Source organism: Coenobita brevimanus, chromosome 50, assembly GCF_032717465.1.
Source record: "Coenobita brevimanus isolate Jiangsu-jjx chromosome 50, ASM3271746v2, whole genome shotgun sequence".
Classification (NCBI taxonomy): Eukaryota; Metazoa; Arthropoda; class Malacostraca; order Decapoda; family Coenobitidae; genus Coenobita; species Coenobita brevimanus.
This window is the reverse complement of record NC_137003.1, coordinates 39,152,406-39,173,430: the sequence shown is the minus strand read 5'-3', so window position 1 is coordinate 39,173,430 and position 21,025 is coordinate 39,152,406. Positions and strand designations below refer to the sequence as shown.

The 21,025-nt window shown below is 40.2% G+C and overlaps 1 protein-coding gene across 8 annotated transcripts in view; it reads right to left on the bottom strand.

Annotated features, from left to right (window-relative positions):
- LOC145399810 (protein lap4-like) overlaps window positions 1-21,025 on the bottom strand; it is a 1,200,472-nt gene that overhangs the window by 213,826 nt on the left and 965,621 nt on the right. For 7 of the 8 annotated variants that reach the window (XM_080272363.1, XM_080272368.1, XM_080272370.1 and 4 more), the window contains one exon: window positions 20,677-20,736. The exons of the other annotated variant lie outside the window; for it this stretch is intronic. In XM_080272363.1, coding sequence (XP_080128489.1) covers window positions 20,677-20,736 — 60 coding nt within the window. The remainder of the gene's footprint in view (window positions 1-20,676; window positions 20,737-21,025) is intronic. 8 annotated transcript variants of the gene reach the window in all.

The following is a 21,025-nucleotide window of genomic DNA, read 5'->3' as shown; positions in this document are numbered from 1 at the left end:
ATTTTAGAAGAGGTGCCCTCCGGAAAAATTAAAAAAATATATAGATACCCTGTATTGAAGGTGGAAAAATGGCATTTTTCTAAGATAATAAAAATCATGATTAGACGATATTGGTTAAGATACATAAAATTTAATTCCACATTTCAGAAAAGGAAATTAAATTATACATCTTTTTTGTTCTATGCACTTTTTTTATCCGATTCGCCATTTATGAGATAATGAGGTTTTTTGAGTTTGTGAGTTAATTTTTTTGAATTGTAATAAAACTATATTGGTTAAAGATATATTAAATTTGAAACCACTGTTAGAAAGGAAATTAAATTTTCCATCTTTTCTATTCGTGACACTTTTTTTTTATCTGATTCATGTGGAGAGGATGGGGGATGATTATTGGGTGAGGAAGGTGAGAAGTGTTAATATTGGGGGTGGGGTTATGAGGGGTAGACCGAGAAAGACATGGGACGAGGTCATTAAGTGTGACCTTAGGGTTAAGGGACTGAACAGGGAGGCTGCAATGGATCGTGCAGCGTGGAGAGCCGCCATTAGGTGACCAAGGCCGACACATGCAAGCATGTTGGAGCCTTTAAAAACGAAACGAAACGAAACGAACCGTTTACGATTTATTTAGGGTTTTTTAGGTGCTGAGTAAATATTTCATAAAATTTTCCCATTTTAAAGATTATCATCAGAGATCGAGGTTTTATGGAGGAGTTTGGGCAGTTTCTTGAAGGGTTTTCTCTTAAACCTGGAGGACTTCTTGTTTGTGGTGATTTCAATTATTGGGTTGACAGTCCAGAGTCAAAACCATTTTCTTCAGAATTCCTTGAGTTGATCACCCAGAACAATTTTTTCAATCATGTGAGTAATCCAACTCATGTCTCAGGACATGTCCTTGACTTGATCTTGTCCCCTGTTGGTTGCAGGCGCGTATCAGATGTGGAGGTTGACTCATTTGACCCCCTCATCTCTGATCATGCTCTGATCACTCTTAGTTTTGATGTCCCGAAATCCCCTTCATATAAAAAGGTCATCAGGTTCAGAAATTACAACAATGTTGACCGCCAGTTGATGTGTTTTGAAATTGATCAACGTTTAAACTCCATCGATTCTTCAAGTCTTTCTTCTGGTGAATTGGTTGATATTTACAACAACGAGCTCAGGTCAATTTTTGACCATTATTGTCCTGAGGTAGTAAAAACAATCACTGTACGTGATAATTCTCCGTGGTATGATCCATCCATTAATTCTTTGCGTAGACAACATAGAAGGGCAGAACGCGAGTGGCGCTTGCAGTGGACCGAAGTACAGTAACTCGTTTGCGTTATGTTTTTGCGAGAAGAGCAGTCGTTCACGCTGTAAAAGCCCAAAAGGCTAGGTATTATCAAAATAAAGTTGATTCATGTGGTGGTGGTGATAAAAAAACACTGTCTGCAGTTGTGAACAATTTAGTTGGTCGGAGGAATGTAATTGTTAAACCAACTTCTTTATCTGATGCCCAATTGGCTTCTGATTTTGCTTCATTTTTTACAAGTAAGATATCTTGCATAAGAAGTGATTTAGACAGCAGTTCTCCTAGTGAAGTGTACTCAGTTGACTTCCAGCCACGGTGCACCGGGGATCATTTGCTTTCAACATTTCATCCACTGGATGTAAACAAAGTCAAATGTTACATCAGAGAACTTAATAAAACATTTTGCTCACTCGATCCATGTAACATGTCACAACTGCCTGATGTATATGAGCATGCTGCAGACTTTATCTGCAACATAATAAATACATGCTTCTTAGAAAGTAATTTTGTGCAGTCTGAGAAACGTGCTTTGCTTAGGCCCCTAATTAACCCCTACACCGCGGGCATGTTTACCGATGTTTTGCGTGTGTCGCAGGGTTATTCGGGCTCCGACAGACTCTCAAAAAATATTTGCCAAAAATCAGTTATTAGTCCTAGAATATTAAAATTATATATGCTTATGGCACATACCTTCAGCTTTCTCCTGGAATGTTTGTTGAGCCTTCGTCAGTTACCGTAGGACTTGTGGAGACCTCTGAAGTTGGGTAACGAAGTCTCCACTTTACAGTTCCCGACAACCCGTAATATGATTACCACAGCCAGATATTAACACTATAAATACTACTCTATGATTTTCAAGTAGTTTGGGATCCATACTCCAAAAAAATAACCACTGTGAAAGCAATGAAAATTATGAGCGCGTCTGACCGCCGCACTTCCGCTAGTTCGCTCTTGGTACTCTGTCATTTATTATTCATAAAACCCCTCACACTTTATATTTCTATTACTATATAACACTTATATATATCTACAGTCTTTATCCATAAGTTTCCTTCAGTAGTATTAGTTTATTGCCACTGTAGGGATTCAATTTCTTTCAGTAAAATACGTAGCATTCACTTTCTCATCCTGTATACTGGCATTGAGAGTGAATGTCACTTTCATCTTCACTCTCATAACTCATAGTATTCAGACATGCTATAGTGAAACTTTCACTTTCATTACTCCTAGGGTATATACTCGTATTCTTATAATACTACTCATTTACATTTCTATTTACGTTCTCTATTTTATTTACGTTATTTACATTTCTATTTTATTTACACTGTGTTATGCACTGTCACTTGAAGTAACTTATAAAACTATTTTCCATTGTTCACGTATATTTACATTCATTACTTTCACTTGCTGTTTACACATTATTTACACATTATTTACAATTCCACTTGCACTGTTTTACTCAATAGAAAGATCGTAGTCACTCTTTTATCAATTGTCAGGCCTTTACCTCTTTCCACACGAGGTTTAGTAGGGGGTAAAGGTCACAGGGCCCTTGCATGGGGGTGAAAAAAGGCCCTGAAGTCAGCAAGAGGATGAGCCGTACCTCCTCTTTGGAATCTGAGAGAGAACTGATAGGAGGGCTGGCCCGGGTTGAGGCCTACTTGAGGGTTATTCAGCACTAGCAACGTAGCTCTTGAAACAGCTATGTATTTCACTGAAATGATTGGCAGGAAATCTAGACAATACATTATAAATTAGGTAGTTCCAGGTGAATGTAAATATCACTTAGGCTTCTCCCTTCCCTCCTTATATGTATATTTATTACGAAAATAGATTATATGGCATATTTCAATGGGAAAAAAACAGCGAAAATTAGCGAACGAGTGCACGTGAGGTGTTGTCAGGTGATAAGTAGCCAATTCCAGGTGTATGGCACTCTCACTTACCTTATTTCTTTCTTGTATATATTATTTGGTATAAGAATAGGGCATAGGGGTTTTTTCAATGGATGAAATCAGTGAAAAATTCCAGGGAAGATTTACTTAGCGTAGCACGGCCGGGCAGGCGAGAGGATAGTGTAATGGAGGGGGGGTAGGGAGGGGAGTCAAGAACGGGGAGAAATGGCTAAATTGTCAACAATGGATGGGAGTACAGATGGGATTAGGAGTGCTGACTAGTGTTGGACATTGGCAGTACTGATAGATGATACAAGCCCCCACTTGGAAGCCCGGTTGAATTCAAAATAACACAGAATCACAAAAGCGACGCCCCGCGGTATGATCCCTTGCTCCCAAGCGTCACGAAAGTGACGCCCCGTGGTTAAGGGGTTAAGAAACCTGGCCTTGATGTCGAGAGCATGACAAATTATCGTCCTGTCTCTAACCTGTCTTTTTTATCCAAGATTATTGAGCGGGCCATACTCGACCAATTCTTACCACTACTGGAACACAACAGAGTTGTTCCTGTTGTTCAATCAGCATACAGAAAATACCATTCAACTGAAACTGTACTAACAAGGATTCAGACTGACTTGGTGGCAAACACTTGTAGTGGGATGTCCTCTCTCCTAGTTCTTTTGGATCTGTCTGCAGCTTTTGATACAGTAGATCATAAACTATTGTTGGATGATCTGTATTTTTATGGCATTCGTGATAGTGCCCTTTTGCTCCTTAAGTCGTATCTGTCGGACAGATCTCAGAGAGTGGTTGTTGATTACGCTAGCTCTGATTCTGCTCCTCTTCTATTTGGAGTCCCTGAAGGATCAGTTTTGGGTCCAATTCTATTTACTATCTACACAAGTAGTTTATCATCTCTACTTGATGCTCATGATGTGTCCTATCATTTTTATGCTGATGACACCCAGCTCTACGTTAAGATGTCAGATATCAACGATACTAAGACAAAGTTTGAATCTCTAATGTCTGATATTAAGATTTGGATGGCTAAGAGGAAACTTAAGCTGAATGATGGTAAAACTGAGATCATCATCATCAGAGGAAACAGAAGGGGTGATGACACTGACAATGCCCTGGCTTTGAACATTGGCGTGTCACAGCTGCATCCAGTCAGTTCTGTTCGAAATTTGGGTGTTTACTTTAATTCTAAGTTAAATTACAAAGAACATATTAATCAGGTTGTAAGAGGGTGTAACTTGCATATCAGAAATCTGTACTCTGAAGATTCCTGAATAGACAGTGCCTCTTAACATTGGTCCATGCAGTGGTCTTGTCTCGTGTTGATTATTGTAATTCACTGCGGGTTGGGCTTCCAAATAATATACTAACATAAGTTCAGTCTGTGTTGAACAGGGCGGCACGGCTTATCTTTGGTCTCCCCCCGAGAACCTCAACTACCCCGTTTCTGATTGAGTTGCATTGGTTATCAGTAAAGGCTAGAATTGAATTTAAACTGTGTCTTATTATATTCAAGGTTCTTAAGTTTGGTGAACCGAAGTATCTTGCTGAATTGTTAAAACTCCCATCGACACGCCTGGGTGTGATGTTATGCAGTGAAGATGATTCCTTGCGTCTTGATGAGCCAGGAGCCATTCACCAGTCATCTTTCTCTGATCGTTCTTTTGCATATACAGCCCCTAGATTACATAACAGATTGCCATTGTCCATAAGACAGCTCTCTACTGTTGAATCCTTTAAGAGACAGCTGAAAGCCTTTCTTTTTTCAAAATGCTATGACCTGGACAGAGGTACTATGACGGATGATTATAGGGTTTAATTATTGCCACTTTCATGTATATATGATGTAGCTTGTATTATATACAAGAAATGTCACAATTCTTGTAACTGTAAAAAATAATGTATGTGTGTCGAGCGCTAGTGAATTCCCAAAAGGAAGAACTGGCGCTTTTGAGAAACAAAAGGCCAGATTATTATTATTATTATTATTATTATCATTATAGGCATTACATGGAAAGGAAATTGCATTCTGTACTGTGATATTTTATTATTATTATTATTGAAACATCCATTAAAAATACATATTTTCACAAAAAATGTACTAGACTAAACTTTTATAAAAGTAACTACAGTCATTGTCGGGAAAGAACTTTTAATTTTTTTTTATTGTAAATTATGATGTTTATGAAAACTTGCTGAAATCATTTCAGTATCTCCCACAGCAATTAATAGGCAGATGCCTGCACTATGTCCCCCAGTGCCATCAGTCTCTCCTCATTAGACTGTTGTCCTATTTATCTAATACTTTTGCACTTACAAAGTGGTGAACAATCTACATTTGCTTTAACACATTTGCAGATGGAGCAGTCCTCTTTGCAGGAGCATTTGATCAGTTCCCTGCACGATCTGGACACTTCTGGAATAGTCATCCAAACTGGTACCCATGACCCAGATACCTTGGTCCAGGCAAAATCCTGTGGGGAAGGAACCACAAGCTGTGTTTGTCTGCTGGTCATCCAGATTCTTGCTTGATACACTGTGAGGTGGACATGCTGCAGGAGTGCATCACTGGTGGGTGGCAGTCTGTCCATTGCTTGATACTTCTGACAAAAGAGCCCTCTTTTTGTTTCGTTGACTGAACTCAAAGGGCTGGTTCTGTCATACAATATGACAGTCGATCTCTCTAGTTTCTTGAAATGTTCATCTTCGACATCCAGCAACTGGAAGGGATGACCAGCGAGATTCACAAATGTCTCAGTCACATCTTCATAATCCTGCCAAACCGACTTCTTACCCTTGCCATTGAAGGCAGAGGTGTGTCGGAACCTGAAAATGCATGGAACACAGGTAATGCTCGTGATTTTGGCTCACTGAGGCTTGCACAAATGGAGTTTATGTGGTAAAACCTGTAGTTTTGCCCATACCAAAGGCTAACCATGTGTTGACCAAAGGACAAGTCACAAGCAGGTAATGAAATACGCCTGCAAGGATGACTATACCGTCTGTGTCTACAGTACGCACTTGAATATTCCTTGCTACATGCTCCAATGCATGCACTACATGGACCACTATTCAGGTGCCTGCCTTCTCATGATTGCAGTTTTGCATGGGGGTGCTGGCACTGATAGACTCCACAGTTTCCCCTGAGGTGACATGTACAGCTTTGGCTGGTGGCCAGTTGAACTCTTTAATTTTAGCAGTCAAAAAGGAAAACAGCTCCTCTTTGTTTGTTGGGTCACGAAGGAAGTCCATCCAATTGCCTGGCAGTTTTGTCTTGCCTGACACTTTCCCGAATAGTGGTCCATGTAGTGCATGCATTGGAGCATGGAGCAAAGAATAGTCAAGTGCGTACTGTAAACACAGACGTTATAGTCATCCTTGCAAGCATATTTCATGACCTGATTGGAACTTGTCCTTTGGTCAACATATGGGTAGCCACTGGTATGGGCAAAAACTACAGGTTTTACCACATAAACTCCATTTGTGCAAGCCTCAGTGAGCCAAAATCACGAGCATTACCTGTGTTCCATGCATTTTCAGGTTCCGACACAACCTCTGCCTTCAATGGCAAGGGTAAGAAGTCGGTTTGAAAGGCTTGGAAGGTTTATGAAGACGTGACAGAGACATCTGTGAATCTTGCTGGTCATCCCTTCCAGTTGCCGGATGTCGATGACGAACATTTCAAGAAGCTAGAGAGATTGACTGTCATATTGTATGACAGAACCAACCCTTTGAGTTCAGTCAACGAAACAAGAAGAGGGCTCTTTTGTCAGAAGTATCGAGCAATGGACAGACTGCCACCCACCAGTGATGCACTCCTGCAGCATGTCCACCGCACAGTGTATCAAGCAAGAATCTGGATGACCAGCAGACAAACACAGCTTGTGGTTCCTTCCCCACAGGATTTTGCCTGGACCAAGGTATCTGGGTCATGGGTACCAGTTTGCATGACTATTCCAGAAGTGTCCAGATCGTGCAGGGAACTGATCAAATGCTCCTGCAAAGGGGACTGCTCCATCTGCAAGTGTGTTAAAGCAAATGTAGATTGTTCACCACTTTGTAAGTGCAAAAGTATTAGATAAATAGGACAACAGTCTAATGAGGAGAGACTGATGGCACTGGGGGACATAGTGCAGGCATCTGCCTATTAATTGCTGTGGGAGATACTGAAATGATTTCAGCAAGTTTTCATAAACATCATCTATCTATCTATCTATTGCCAGACGCCTCAATCCCGTTTGGGGTGGCCACAAACAAATCGCCTCCAAGTCGCCCTGTCCCCCGCCATTTCACTGCCCTGCTCCCAACTCACACACCCCTCTCTCATATACCTCTCCACCCCATCCCTCCATCTCATCCTCGGCCTCCCCCTCCCTCTTCCCCCCTCCACCTCACTCACATACACTCTCTTCGTCAGTCTTTCACCCTCCATCCTCTTCATATGGCCATCATAATTTACAATAAAAAAAATTTAAAAGTTCTTTCCCTACAATGATTGTAATTACTTTTATAAAAGTTTAGTCTAGTATATTTTTTGTGAAAATATGTATTTTTAATGGATGTTTCAATAATAATAATAATAATAAAATATTACAGTACAGAATGCAATTTCCTTTCCATGTAATGCCTATAATGATGATAATCTTTAAAATGGGAAAATTTTATGAAATACTTTACTCAACACCTAAAAAACCCTCAATATCTCATAAACAGTGAATCAGATAAAAAAAAAGTGTCACGAATAGAAAAGATGCAAAACTTAATTTCCTTTCTAACAGTGGTTTCAAATTTAATATATCTTTAACCCCTTAACCGCGGGGCGTCACTTTCGTGACGCTTGGGAGCAAGGGATCATACCGCGGGGCGTCGCTTTTGTGATTCTGTGTTATTTTGAATTCACCCGGGCTTCCAAGTGGGGGCTTGTATCATCTATCAGTACTGCCAGTGTCCAACACTAGTCAGCACTCCTAATCTCATCTGTACTCCCATCCATTGTTGACAATTTAGCCATTTCTCCCCGTTCTTGATTCCCCTCCCTACCCCCCCCCCTCCATTACCCTATCCTCTCGCCTGCCCGGCCGTGCTACGCTAAGTAAATCTTCCCTGGAATTTTTCACTGATTTCATCCATTGAAATAAGCCCTATGCCCTATTCTTATACCAAATACAGTAAAAGTCCAATATTTCGGCATCCAATTCCCCGGCAAATCTGACATTTCGGCAGTTTTGAGAAATAGTCCCATTTACGAAAATCTCCGATCGTTCGGCAGATTCTACGATTTTTTTCGTCAGTCTTGAAATTTTCCATGAGGCTCGCCAGCTAGCTACCCGCCTTTACCCGCCTTAGTGAGTGAGATAGTGAAAGTGATGGAACGAGTCTACCACTGCCATGAAGCTCAGAGGCTAGCTCTTTCTCCTATAGCATAAAGAGAGGACAAACATGTAGTGAGTCTAGCATGGGAAAGAGAATCTGTTTCGCCATTCTTCCGCCATTCTTCCGAGTTGTTGCCGTGCTGCTGCCGACTTCTCTTGATTCTTCTGTGTGCTTTGTGAACTTCGTACCGAAATACCTCTGAAATTACTATTCAAGTGTGCTGTAAGCACCGTAACATCAGACAGGAGCTTTGTAACACCTGAGTGGACCAGCCGTGTGTTGTGAACAGTATAAACATCTGCGTGCTTTGAAAATGGCCTCCACGTGTGGAAAGTTAACTGGTGTTAGCAAGAAGCGTACACATAAGCTGTGGACTTCTTCCAGCAGTAGCAGACTCCAATCAACCCCTTCTATTGTACATATGTAAATAAGGAACCTACTATAAGTTTAGGTAAGTGCATGTGAACTTGTAGGCCTACTGTACTATTACATTTATATACAGTATGTTTACTAATTTCTTTATTTTTCATATTCATGTATAGTACTGTATTCATTACAGTATTGTACAGTATCAAACAGTATACAGTACTCTCTCCAAACACATTTGTAATGATATGAGTAATGATGATAGTGTTCACCGAAACATATAAGGTACTGAGTGGGTAGGGTTTTCGATAATTCAGCAATTTTGATATTTCGGCACTTGCCTGGTCCCATAGATGCCGAAAAATCGGACTTCTACTGTAATATATACAAGAAAGAAATAAGGTAAGTGAGAGTGCCATACACCTGGAATTGGCTAATTATCACCTGACAACACCTCAAGTGCACTCGTTCGCTAATTTTCGCTGTTTTTTTGCCCTTGAAATATGCCGTATAATCTATTTTCATAATAAATATACATATAAGGAGGGAAGGGAGAAGCCTAAGTGATATTTACATTCACCTGGAACTACCTAATTTATAATGTATTGTCTAGATTTCCTGCCAATCATTTCAGTGCTATACATAGCTGTTTCAAGAGCTAACGTTGGTAGCACTGAATATCCCCTAAGTAGGCCTCCACCCGGCCCTCCCTTATCAGTTTACTCTCATATTCTGAAGTGGGGGTACGTCTGTTTCCTCTTGCTGACTTCAGGGACTTTTTCACCCCCATGCAAAGGGCCCTGTGACCTTTACCCCCTACTAAACCTCGTGTGGAAAGAGGTAAAGGGCTGACAATTGATAAAAGAGTGACTACGATCTTTCTATTGAGTAACACAGTGCAAGTGGAATTGTAAATAATGTGTAAATAATGCGTAAACAGCAAGTGAAAGTAATGAATGTAAATATACGTGAACAATGGAAAATAGTTTTATAAGTTACTTCAAGTGACAGTGCATAACACAGTGTAAATAAAATAGAAATGTAAATAACGTAAATAAAATAGAGAACGTAAATAGAAATGTAAATGAGTAGTATTATAAGAATACGAGTATATACCCTAGGAGTAATGAAAGTGAAAGTTTCACTCTAGCATGTCTGAATACTATGAGTTATGAGAGTGAAGATGAAAGTGACATTCACTCTCAATGCTAGTATACAGGACGAGAAAGTGAATGCTACATATTTTACTGAAAGAAATTGAATCCCTACAGTGACAATAAACTAATACTACTGAAGGAAACTTATGGATAAAGACTGTAGATATATATAAGTGTTATATAGTAATAGAAATATAAAGTGTGAGGGGTTTTATGAATAATAAATGACAGAGTACCAAGAGCGAACTAGCGCAAGTGCGGCGGTCAGACGCGCTCATAATTTTCATTGCTTTCACAGTGGGTTTTTTTTGGGAGTATGGATCCCAAACTACTTGAAAATCATAGAGTAGTGTTTATAGTGTTAATATCTGGCTGTGGTAATCATATTACGGGTTGTCGGGAAGTGTAAAGTGGAGACTTTGTTACCCAACTTCAGAGGTCTCCACAAGTCCTACGGTAACTGACGAAGGCTCAACAAACATTCCAGGAGAAAGCTGAAGGTATGTGCCATAAGCATATGTAATTTTAATATTCTAGGACTAATAACTGATTTTTGGCAAATATTTTTTTATAGTCTGTCGGAGACCGAATAACCCCGCGGCACATGCAAAACATCGGTAAACATGCCCGCGGTGTAGGGGTTAACCAGTATAGTTTTATTACAATTCAAAAAATTTAACTCACAAACTCGTTGTCGCATAAACAGTGAATCGGATAAAAAAAGTGCATAGAACAAAAAAAATGTAAAATTTAATTTCCTTTCAGAAATGTGGAATTAAATTTTATGTATCTTCAACCAATATTGTCTAATCACGATTTTTATTATCTTAGAAAAATGCCATTTTTCCACCTTCAATATAGGGTATCTATACATTTTTTAAATTTTTCCGGAAGGCACCCCTTCTAAAATTCATCATTAGACCCTAAGGAAGCCTCATACCAAATTCGGTGCTTTTATCCGCCGTGTAACGAAAACATCGTTAAGCCACCTGACTAACAGTGTCCCCTACAAGCAATATGGTTAATGGATCTGGGAATTTTGCTGCACAAATGGATACTGCTTAGATGGGTACATTACCCATGTTATAAGAACAGATTGGTCTGGAAATGTCCCAAAATTTTCCCAAGGTCCCTCTTCTGACCCACTCAAAATTTTTCACTCCCTCCTGAGCATACCTAACAGTAACTGTAATACACATATAGCCTCTACAAACATCACTGGGCAAAAGAGAGGGTTATTTAGAGCGTGCAAACTGCTGTACTGGGTACTCATCATGAAGTGCGACAAAGCATTGTTTTGGTAAGGGGAGGAGGGAATATCTGAGGCTGAGGGGCTAGAGGAGGCAACTGAAGAGTCTCCAACCCCCCTGGGGCTAAGGCCAGGCCTCAAAGCCCACAAACTCCCCTTCATCATTGCTATCAGGTTGTGGGTTGGGCACTGCATGGGTGCTAGGCTGTGGAGACTGAGACTTTGATGGCAGAGGTGGCACCAGGGGTGGTGCTAAGTAGGTGGTGATGAGACTCTGGGATGATTCATTGATCTTTCTTAAGAGCTTGGTCTTATGCATTAACAACTGGTGTGTTAGTGTTAGGCATGGCTAACAGTCAGTCAATTTCACTGTGGAAAAATTAAAGTCTGTCACTGCTATTCTTGACCTCCATAATGACATCTCTGAGCCAATCTCCAAGATCAAGGATGTTGCTGAGCTGCTGATGAGCAGGCCGTTGACTCTTCCCCTCTTCCTCTGCTGTCTTCTCCTGTGATGATGCTTCTGTTACCCTCTGCTCCTCCTTGTTGACCTCCTGGATCAAGCTTTCAACATTAGTCTTATCAGGGGAAGACTGAATGACCTTCAAGATGTCAGCACGGGTTACACTGGAAAAAAGATCTCCTGGCATCTGTTGTGCCATCCCTGCTGCCCCCCTTAATGAATTAACAACTGATGTGTCGGAGATTGCTGTGTAAACATGAGGTAGCAGCTTTTGCCTTCCATGCATAATCAACTTCTTTGTTACATCGTCTCATGCTGCAATGATTTTCAGCAATGCATCTCTAATGCTGAACAACTTCCAGCAGGACTTGGTGGACATCACTTGTGGAGGTGGAGCAATAGGAGTAGGCAGGTCCACCTCCAGGTCTCCATATTCCTCAGCTGACAATGCCGTCATGTCACTCTCCTGGTCGGCAGCCCTCCATATCACTTCATAAGTGCAGGCATAGTACAGTCTCTTGAAGGTGGCAGTATAATCTTGGTCCAAGGGCTGGATAAAACTAACAGTGCTGGTGGCAAAAATGTAAGTTCCACCACTGGGTGATGCCCTACCAGATACATAAGGTGGTCTGGACAATTATCTAAAAGTAGAATGACCTCAAAAGCTATATATATAATTTTTAATTACAATAATGCTCAGCTGTGGTCACAAAGATTTTGTCAAACCAATCTAGAACTAGACAGGATGTCACCCAGTCACATGCATTGTGCCTCCTGTGCATGCCTAACTTTACAATACTGTCATTTCTTAGAGCCCTTGGTTCAGACAAATGACGGATGACCAACAGCTAAACCTTGCAATTGCCTGTAGCACTGTATGCAAGTAAAATTGTCAGGCAGTCTCTGGAGGTTTTAAACTCATGCATCGAGGTTTTCCCCTTCATCAGGAAGGTGTAAGAGGGCAGCAGCTTCCAAAATAGACCACTCTCTTGCATGCTGAAGACCTGGTTTATTCTGTAAGAGCCCTCCTCTACCACCTTCCTGACGGAGTCAGGGAAAGCCCCAGTAACAACAACGTCCGCAGCAGCTGCCTCACCACGCACACCGGCAAGGAGTAACTCTGTGCTGCCTAAAGAGATGGAACAAACCCTTGCAGGCAGTAAACACTGGTAGGTTTTCCACATACATCATCTTAGCCACCTTGGCACAGATTTCCAGTGTCTTCTTATGAATCACATCGCCATCCACTGTCATACTGGCTTTGTATTGGGTACACACACACATATTTATATGGCACCTCCTCCATTATTAGTGAAGCATTACTTCATACATAAGCCCACTTACAAACATCACAGATATCAGCTAAGTGCACTCCATATTCTAATTTCTCATTTTTCTCACTGTGCGTACAGTAGACTACTTAACACTGAAGTTATTAGCAACCTCCACAGCATGCTCACCATCAGGAAGCCTGTATAGTATTTCCCTCCTTTTCTCATAAGATGTGCCTTTTCTTTGGCACTAGATGCACTTGGATGTGAGGAAGACATAACACTGAAAGCACTCCAAAGCACTGGAAAAACACTTGTTCTGTATGTGCGAAGACAGGGGAAGGTCATGGCTGGACAGCATGAACAATGGAGGGAGAGTATGGTGGGCACGACCTGAGAGATGGAGGCTGAGTGCACAGGCACAGCAGCCATGTTGACACTTGTCACCATGCAGGAACTTCAAATGGAGTACGGACAGGTCCCTCCAGGAAGAACTTTGATGCGCTACTCCTCTACAAATCACAATTAGTGTAACCTGGAACCATGCAGCTTGTGGGCTTACTGTACAGCAACTAGGTAAATACAAATAGGTACACTCACACACATGCAGGCATACATACACATCCATTTGGGAGTTGGCAAATAGAAACTGTGGAGAAGGGACAGAAAAGAAAAAAAGGGAGGAGGAGTGATGATAGCAGTGATGAATAACATCAGTGGGGAAAATGTGGAACTGGGAAAGAGTAAGGCTGAAGCGATAAATACGAAACTAGAAACCAGAGAGAATGGCAATAGAGACATTGTAGTGGTATATGTTCCCCCTATGACAAGGGCATGGAAGGACGATGAATATCAGGAGACGTTATCATACATGGGTAGCTATCTCAAGAAAGTGACTGAGAAAAGCAATAGCATAATCATGATGGAGGATTTAATTGTAAAGAGGTGAACTGGGAGTAACGGGATTCGGGAAGCAATGAAGATTCCTGGGGCACTATATTGTTTATATACTGCAATGAATAATGTTACGACCCAGTGGGTCAAAGAAAAGACTATATTCAGAGGAGATGGCATGCCAGCAAGATTAGATTTCCTGCTAACTAAAGAACCTCATGTAGTTGAAAATTCAAAATATGAGTGTCCTATAGGAAAAAGTGATCATGTGGTCACTGAGTTCCAGATGATAAAAGGGAACGTGGTGCCAAGAGATGAGCTTTATAGGCAGGGAAGAAACAACGTTGGAAAAGCAAACTTTACAGGACTGAGGAAATTTTTCGAAAATGAGGATTGGAGAAAATACAGAGAAACATGAGAGACGCAGAGGAAGTGGGATATCTTTCTAGACCTCTATAATTCGGGAGTGGAGAAACATGTTCCAAGAGTAAGTTGGAAAGAAAACAGGAAGAAGGATTGGTTTAACAGACGGTGCATGGTGGCAAAAAAGAGAGGGACATGGCATGGAAGAAATGGATAAAGAGAGGTAATAATAAATCAAAGGAAGAACATAAAAGAACTAGAAATGAATATACAAGAATACGCAGAGAGGAAGGAAGGAACTTTGAAAAAGGTATTATTGACAAATGTACGGAACCCAAATTGCTTTATAGACCTGTTACTGGCAAACTAAAACAAAAGGAAGGAATCACCAAACTGAAAGTAGAAGAAGAGGTCTACAAAGATGCAGTAATGCAAGCTGAAATAATGAACAAATGTTTCCAGTCGGTTTTCACTAACGAAAGGGATTTTGTGGAGGAGGAGGGTGTGACTAGAAATGTAGTGATAAAAGACATAAAAGTGGAAGTGCAGGAAGTGTATAAATTACTGGAAACTCATGATGTAAGGAAAGCCCCAGGACCAGATGGAATCTCTACCTGCGTACTGAAAGAATGCAGACAACAAATGCAGATAAGATTCACGATTTGTGTGTTCTCTGGAAGAAGGGAAAGTGCCTCGGGAATGGAAGAGGGCCAATGTGGTACCAATTTATAAGGGAGGAAACAAGGAAGAACCCCTGAATTATAGACCAGTGTCCCTGACCAGCGTAGCTGCAAAATTGTGCGAGAGAATTCTGAAAGACAGATGGATAAAATATCTGGAGAGATGAACATATTGGCTGAGACCCAGTTTGGATTCAGAAGTGGAAGGTCATGTGTTTCCAACTTGTTGAGCTTTTACTCTAGAGCGATTGACGTGCTACAGGAGAGAGACAGCTGGGTGGATTGTGTGTATCTAGATTTAGAGAAAGCCTTTGATAAGGTACCCAAGTGACTAATGTGGAAACTGGAACACATAGGAGGACTGAAGGATGTCCTGGAGTGGATGAGAGACTTCTTAAGAGACAGACAAATGAGGACAATAATAAAGGACAAGATGTCCGGATGGAGGGAAGTAACAAGTGGAGTCCCACAGGGCTCGGTGCAAGTGCCAGTAATGTTCCTGATTTACGTAAATGATATGGTAGATGGAATGAACAGTTATGCAAATTTGTTTGCTGATGATGCAAAGATCTTGAGGAGAGTAGAAGTCGAGGAAGACTGTAAAATGCTCCAGGAAGACCTGCACAGGATCCAAAACTGGAGCCAGATGTGGGAAATGAAATCTATCTATCTATCTATTGCCTGACACCTCAGTCCCATTTGGGGTGACCACAAACAAATCGCCTCCAATTCGCCCTGTCCCCCGCCATTTCACTGCCCTGCTCCCAACTCACACCCCCCTCTCTCATATACCTCTCCATCCCATCCCTCCATCTCATCCTCGGCCTCCCCCTCCCTCTTCCCCCCTCCACCTCACTCACATACACTCTCTTCGTCAGTCTTTCACCCTCCATCCTCTCCACATGGCCAAACCACCTCAGTGTGTTCCTCATAACACTTCCTATCACATCCACATCACAACGCTCCTTTATATCCTCATTCGTCAGCCTGTCTCTCCATGTGACTCCACAGGCTCCTCTTAAATAACTCATTTCCACTGCTCTCACTCTTGACTTGTGTCCTTCCAACAACGTCCAAGCTTCACTTCCATACGTTAGAGTTGGTATCACAATACTGTCATGTAGTAACTTTTTCACTTCCATGCTCACTTCCCTGTTTCTTATCACTGCTTTCAAAGAACCAGCAACTTTTCTTCCCTGCTGTACCCTTTCAAGCACTTCACCCTCCAAACCTCCATCCTTACTCATCACACTACCCAAGTACTTAAACGTACTCACATTTTCCAATTCCTCACCATCCAACCTCGCTGTACATTCACTGATTTCACCTCTCTCAAAGACCATCACTTTACTCTTCCATACATTCACCTTTAGATTCCGTTTCTTACACACTCTCCCAAACTCATCCACCAAGCCTTGCAGCTCCCCTTCGTCTTCACTCAACAACACAGTATCATCTGCAAACAACAATACAGGGAGTTTCCAAACACTATCCTCTCTCACCAGGGCCACTCCAACATCGACTACCCTACCTTGTACCTCTTTTATTACCCCATCCATGTACAGATTGAACAACCATGGAGACATGACACATCCCTGTTTCAACCCAACCTTCAAAGAGAAAAATTCACTTAGTTCACCATCCACATGCACTGCAGCCTTCGCACCATCGTACATCCTCTTCACAGCATTCAACAACTTCCCATCTACACCATATATTCTTAACACTTTCCACAATCCTTGTCTATCCACCCTGTCATATGCTTTCTCCAAATCCATGAAAGCTGCATACAACTTCTTTCCCTTCTCTAAAAACTTTTCCACTAAAGATCTAAGAATGAATATCTGATCTACACAACCTCTTCCCTTCCTAAAGCCTCCCTGTTCTTCTCCAACTAATTTCTCTGTTCTTTCTCTAACTCTGTCAATAAGTATCCTACCATACACTTTTCCTGTTATAGATGGAGAGAGAGAGAGAGAGATTTTTTCTTTTTACTAGAAGATGCCCTGGATGTTTATGAAATGTAACGCAAAAATGTAAAATATTGGAAATGGATAAGAGTGCCAAGAGGCCATTGCTGAATTACATGATGAGTAATGAACCAATCAAAAAAGTCAGAGAAGAGAAAGATTTGGGAGTGTTGGTCCAGGATAGTTTGTCACCAGAAAAACCCATTAACAAGATAGAGGGACATACAATATCTTGACTAACATACGAGTGGCATTCCAATACACGGATGAGGAAATGATGAAAAAATTGATAGTGGCCATGATCTGCCCCAGGTTGGAATATGCAGCAGTAGTGTGGTCCCCACACAAGAAGAAAGATATATATAAGATCGAGAGAATACAAAGAACAGTAACCAAGATGATCCCCAGCCTGGCAGATCTGTCTTATGGAGAGAGGCTGGAAAAGCTGGACCTGCCTTCCCTAGAAGAAAGGAGAGAGAGGGGCGACATGATTGCAGTGTTCAGGGCCGTGATGGGACTACATAAAACTGATAAAAATGATCTGTTTGTATGGGATGGGAGAGTAACAAGAGGACATGGGAGAAACTGAAAAAGCCAAGATGTTTGAAGGATATCAAGAAATACAGCTTTACATATAAATGCATACACCTGTGGAAAAGCCTGAACAAAGAGATCGTCCGCTCCAAAAACTTAAATGAGTTCAAAAACAAAATTTGACAACGAGAATGAGAGACAGGACCCCATGAGTGTACTGTATCTCATTTCCTGCATATCACAACTAGGTAAATACGCTACCAAGTCCCCCTTATACTTCAAAATCATTTATATATACCCCTTTCACCATCTTATCCATTGCCCACCCTCTCCATGTGACCTTACCATCCTTATGAGCAAAGTTTTCTTTCTATATCTTGTTTTCAGCAAATTCCTTCCATATGTTTTGCATATTACATAATTTCTTACCTCATCTAGGTTACTATGCATTACACTCACATTCTTCAATAATCTCTTTTCCACTATTCTTACCCCTGTTTTTGCTATCATACTACGCTATGCTGAAGTCTCACACCCATATGTTAACCTATGGATTGAGAGCCACAGCTCAGGCTGTGCTGGCCATGCATCACAGCTAACTACTCCACCCCTATGCAAACTTACGCATGGTGCTATGCAAAGATGGAGAGAGAGAGAGATTTTTTCTTTTTACCAGAAGATGCCCTGGATGTTTATCTTCAAGTTTATGATAAACAAAAACAAATTTTTGTTGTTGTTTTTTTATTCATTTCTTCACTACTCCCCTATGTAAACTTATGGATGGTCTGACACAATGACAGGGAGAGAGAGAGACTTTTTTTTTTTTTTTTTTAACCAGATGATGCCCTGGATGTTCATCTTCAAGTTTACAATAAACAAAAACTAAATAAAAAACTTTTTCCTTAATTTTTTGTGCACCAAGGGGTGGGATAAAAAAAAGGTTACTGCACAATTCACGGGTTAAAATGGTTACTCATACATCTAAATAATTAAGTATCGTCAGAAAATGGGTTAAAGTTCAAATGTTTTATGTTATTGTATACTAAGTACCACTTGAGAAAATGGGAACATAATAATTATGTTCTCTTCTGTAAAAGTTTAATTATTAAACTTTTACAGAACACACACTCTTGGTATCTGTAACAATTACTCTGTGATTCAGCTCTTGGCAGGCACAATGTGCCCTTGTATTGTCTATGCATATGCTCCTCTAAAAGGGTGTGCATGTCCCTGCTAAGCACACCTAACTTTACTTAACCAAACCTAACCTAACCCAGTCTAAATTAAGCTTACTTAACCATAAGCAAACCCAACCAAACTTAACCAAACCAACAAGTTAACCAAATATGCAAGAATGGAAATCCAAATGAAATTCAGTGTAATCTTCAAGGAGACACAGGACCATCTCTTCAATATTCGCAAAAATTTTTATCTACCTATAAACTAATTCAGTGACTTAGTCAAGGTGTACATAAGCGTGCTTTCAAGTATGACCTGGGTCCATTAATAACCAAGGAAAATACAATTAGGGACAGGTTAGGCTAAGTTATGATATGTTTAGCTGGGCTGGCATAAAACTGGTTAGGTTAGATTAGGCCGGCATAAAACTGGTTAGGTTAGATTAGCATAAATTAGGTTGGATTACGTTAGGAATATTAGGGTTAGGTTTGGGTAAATCACCAATTACAAGGATAACTTTGTGTCACAAAAAATAGCATCCTAAGATGGCGACTGTCTGTCTTTGGTGCACCATAAAATAGAGTCTGTCTATCTTCAGTGCCGTTGGGGATTGTAAAAATCAAATACCACCACTGTTACAATCATTTATGATCATAAAAAGTAATTAAAAAAAAAAAAAATATGGAAACAAACCTTAAAAATAAGAAGTGAACTGTTAAGGTTTTTCCGCTGCTTAAAATAAACGGTACCCTTATCTAAATAAGTCTACAGTTACAGGGCAAAATGAGTGGCTGGTTGAGAAATCAATGAGGTACATGTTCCTGGTAAAAGAATAAATATTCTCTCTAACTGTGCCCTTTTTATCACTTCCTATTAATGTAACCATGCCTATATGTGTTTCTGGTACTTACCATAACAGTACAGCATACTGTATATGTATTTAGTGTGTCTTAAATTATTGTAAAATGGAAAATTTGGGTTTGAGTTTGGGGTGCCCGGAACCAGTTAGAATAAATTTTCCATAGGTTCTGCATAATGGATATTCTGCAAATTCATTATCATGTACCACGTTTGTTACCAATTACGTGTGATAGCCAAGGGATGACTGTAATTACAAAACAGTTTCAGCTACCAGTTGTCTGATGCAATCCTTGGAGGTGAATAAGCAATTTCTGACACCAAATTTTTATCATACAAACACTACATTAAGACAACTACTACTGTACTTCTTCACAGTTTTATGGTTGTTATGTCATCAGCTAAATATCATGCATAATATTTTAACCCCATCAGCCCAAGGAATGCTTCTTCATTATCTTTCTTTCTGTCTGTCTGTCTGTCTGTCTGTCTGTCTCTCTCTTTTATTGAACAGAGGAAGGAAAAAAAAAAAAAACTATATATCTGATTACAGGTGTCCTCCATTCATCAATTCTTTGACAGTTGGACTTGGACTGCCGTAAGCTGAAGTTTGGCGGAAAACTAAACTGGTAAAACAGGTTCCAAAGAGAAGTAGTTCAGAGAATAAAAGAATTCTGATTGGCAAAAGTTCTGATTTTTTGGCAATTTCATTCTGCTTAGGACTGACTTTATAAACCAGAAGGGTTAGGCATAGTCTTAATAATTAAAACCCCTTCAGTATGAGAGGTCATTCCAGAACTGAATAAAATTGTCTGGTAGCAGCAAGAACAAAAATGAACATCATATGGACTCAAAGGGTGGAATAATGCATATCACAACTTACACAGAAGCTTGGATAAATTTAAATGTATTCAAAAAAATACTGTACAGCTAAGCAAATTTCTCACCAATTAAGCATTCAAAAGTATTATTTGCAAAATGATAAAAAATGCAAAATATGCATAATAGCTTAGTTTGCAATCCCATATTCATTATGAACTTCATATGATCTAAGTACAGTTAAATGAATACACAAAAGATGTATTATTATGTAGAATTTACCCTGAGACACCAACCTTCATCTTCTTTCATCTTGGCCACTTCATCTTGACTCAGGAAGGAGAATTTCTTGTTCTCTGTAAGAAGCAGATTCATGCAAGGTCAACAACTGTACAATCATGCAATGGCAAACATATATAAGGGAAAGTGAATCTTGTCCAAGACATATACAAGCAGGTGGTGCACTATTTTTATCAAAGAATTACTAATCAAGGCAATACAACACAAATCTTTACAGTAGCTGATTTATCGGTATAATACAGCACATGATAAGCAATGTAGCTCCTAATGTGAGTGTCTATATCACTGCACTATTTATAAAAATACAGAACAGTGCAATATTACATAAAAAAAAGCCTTGGATGA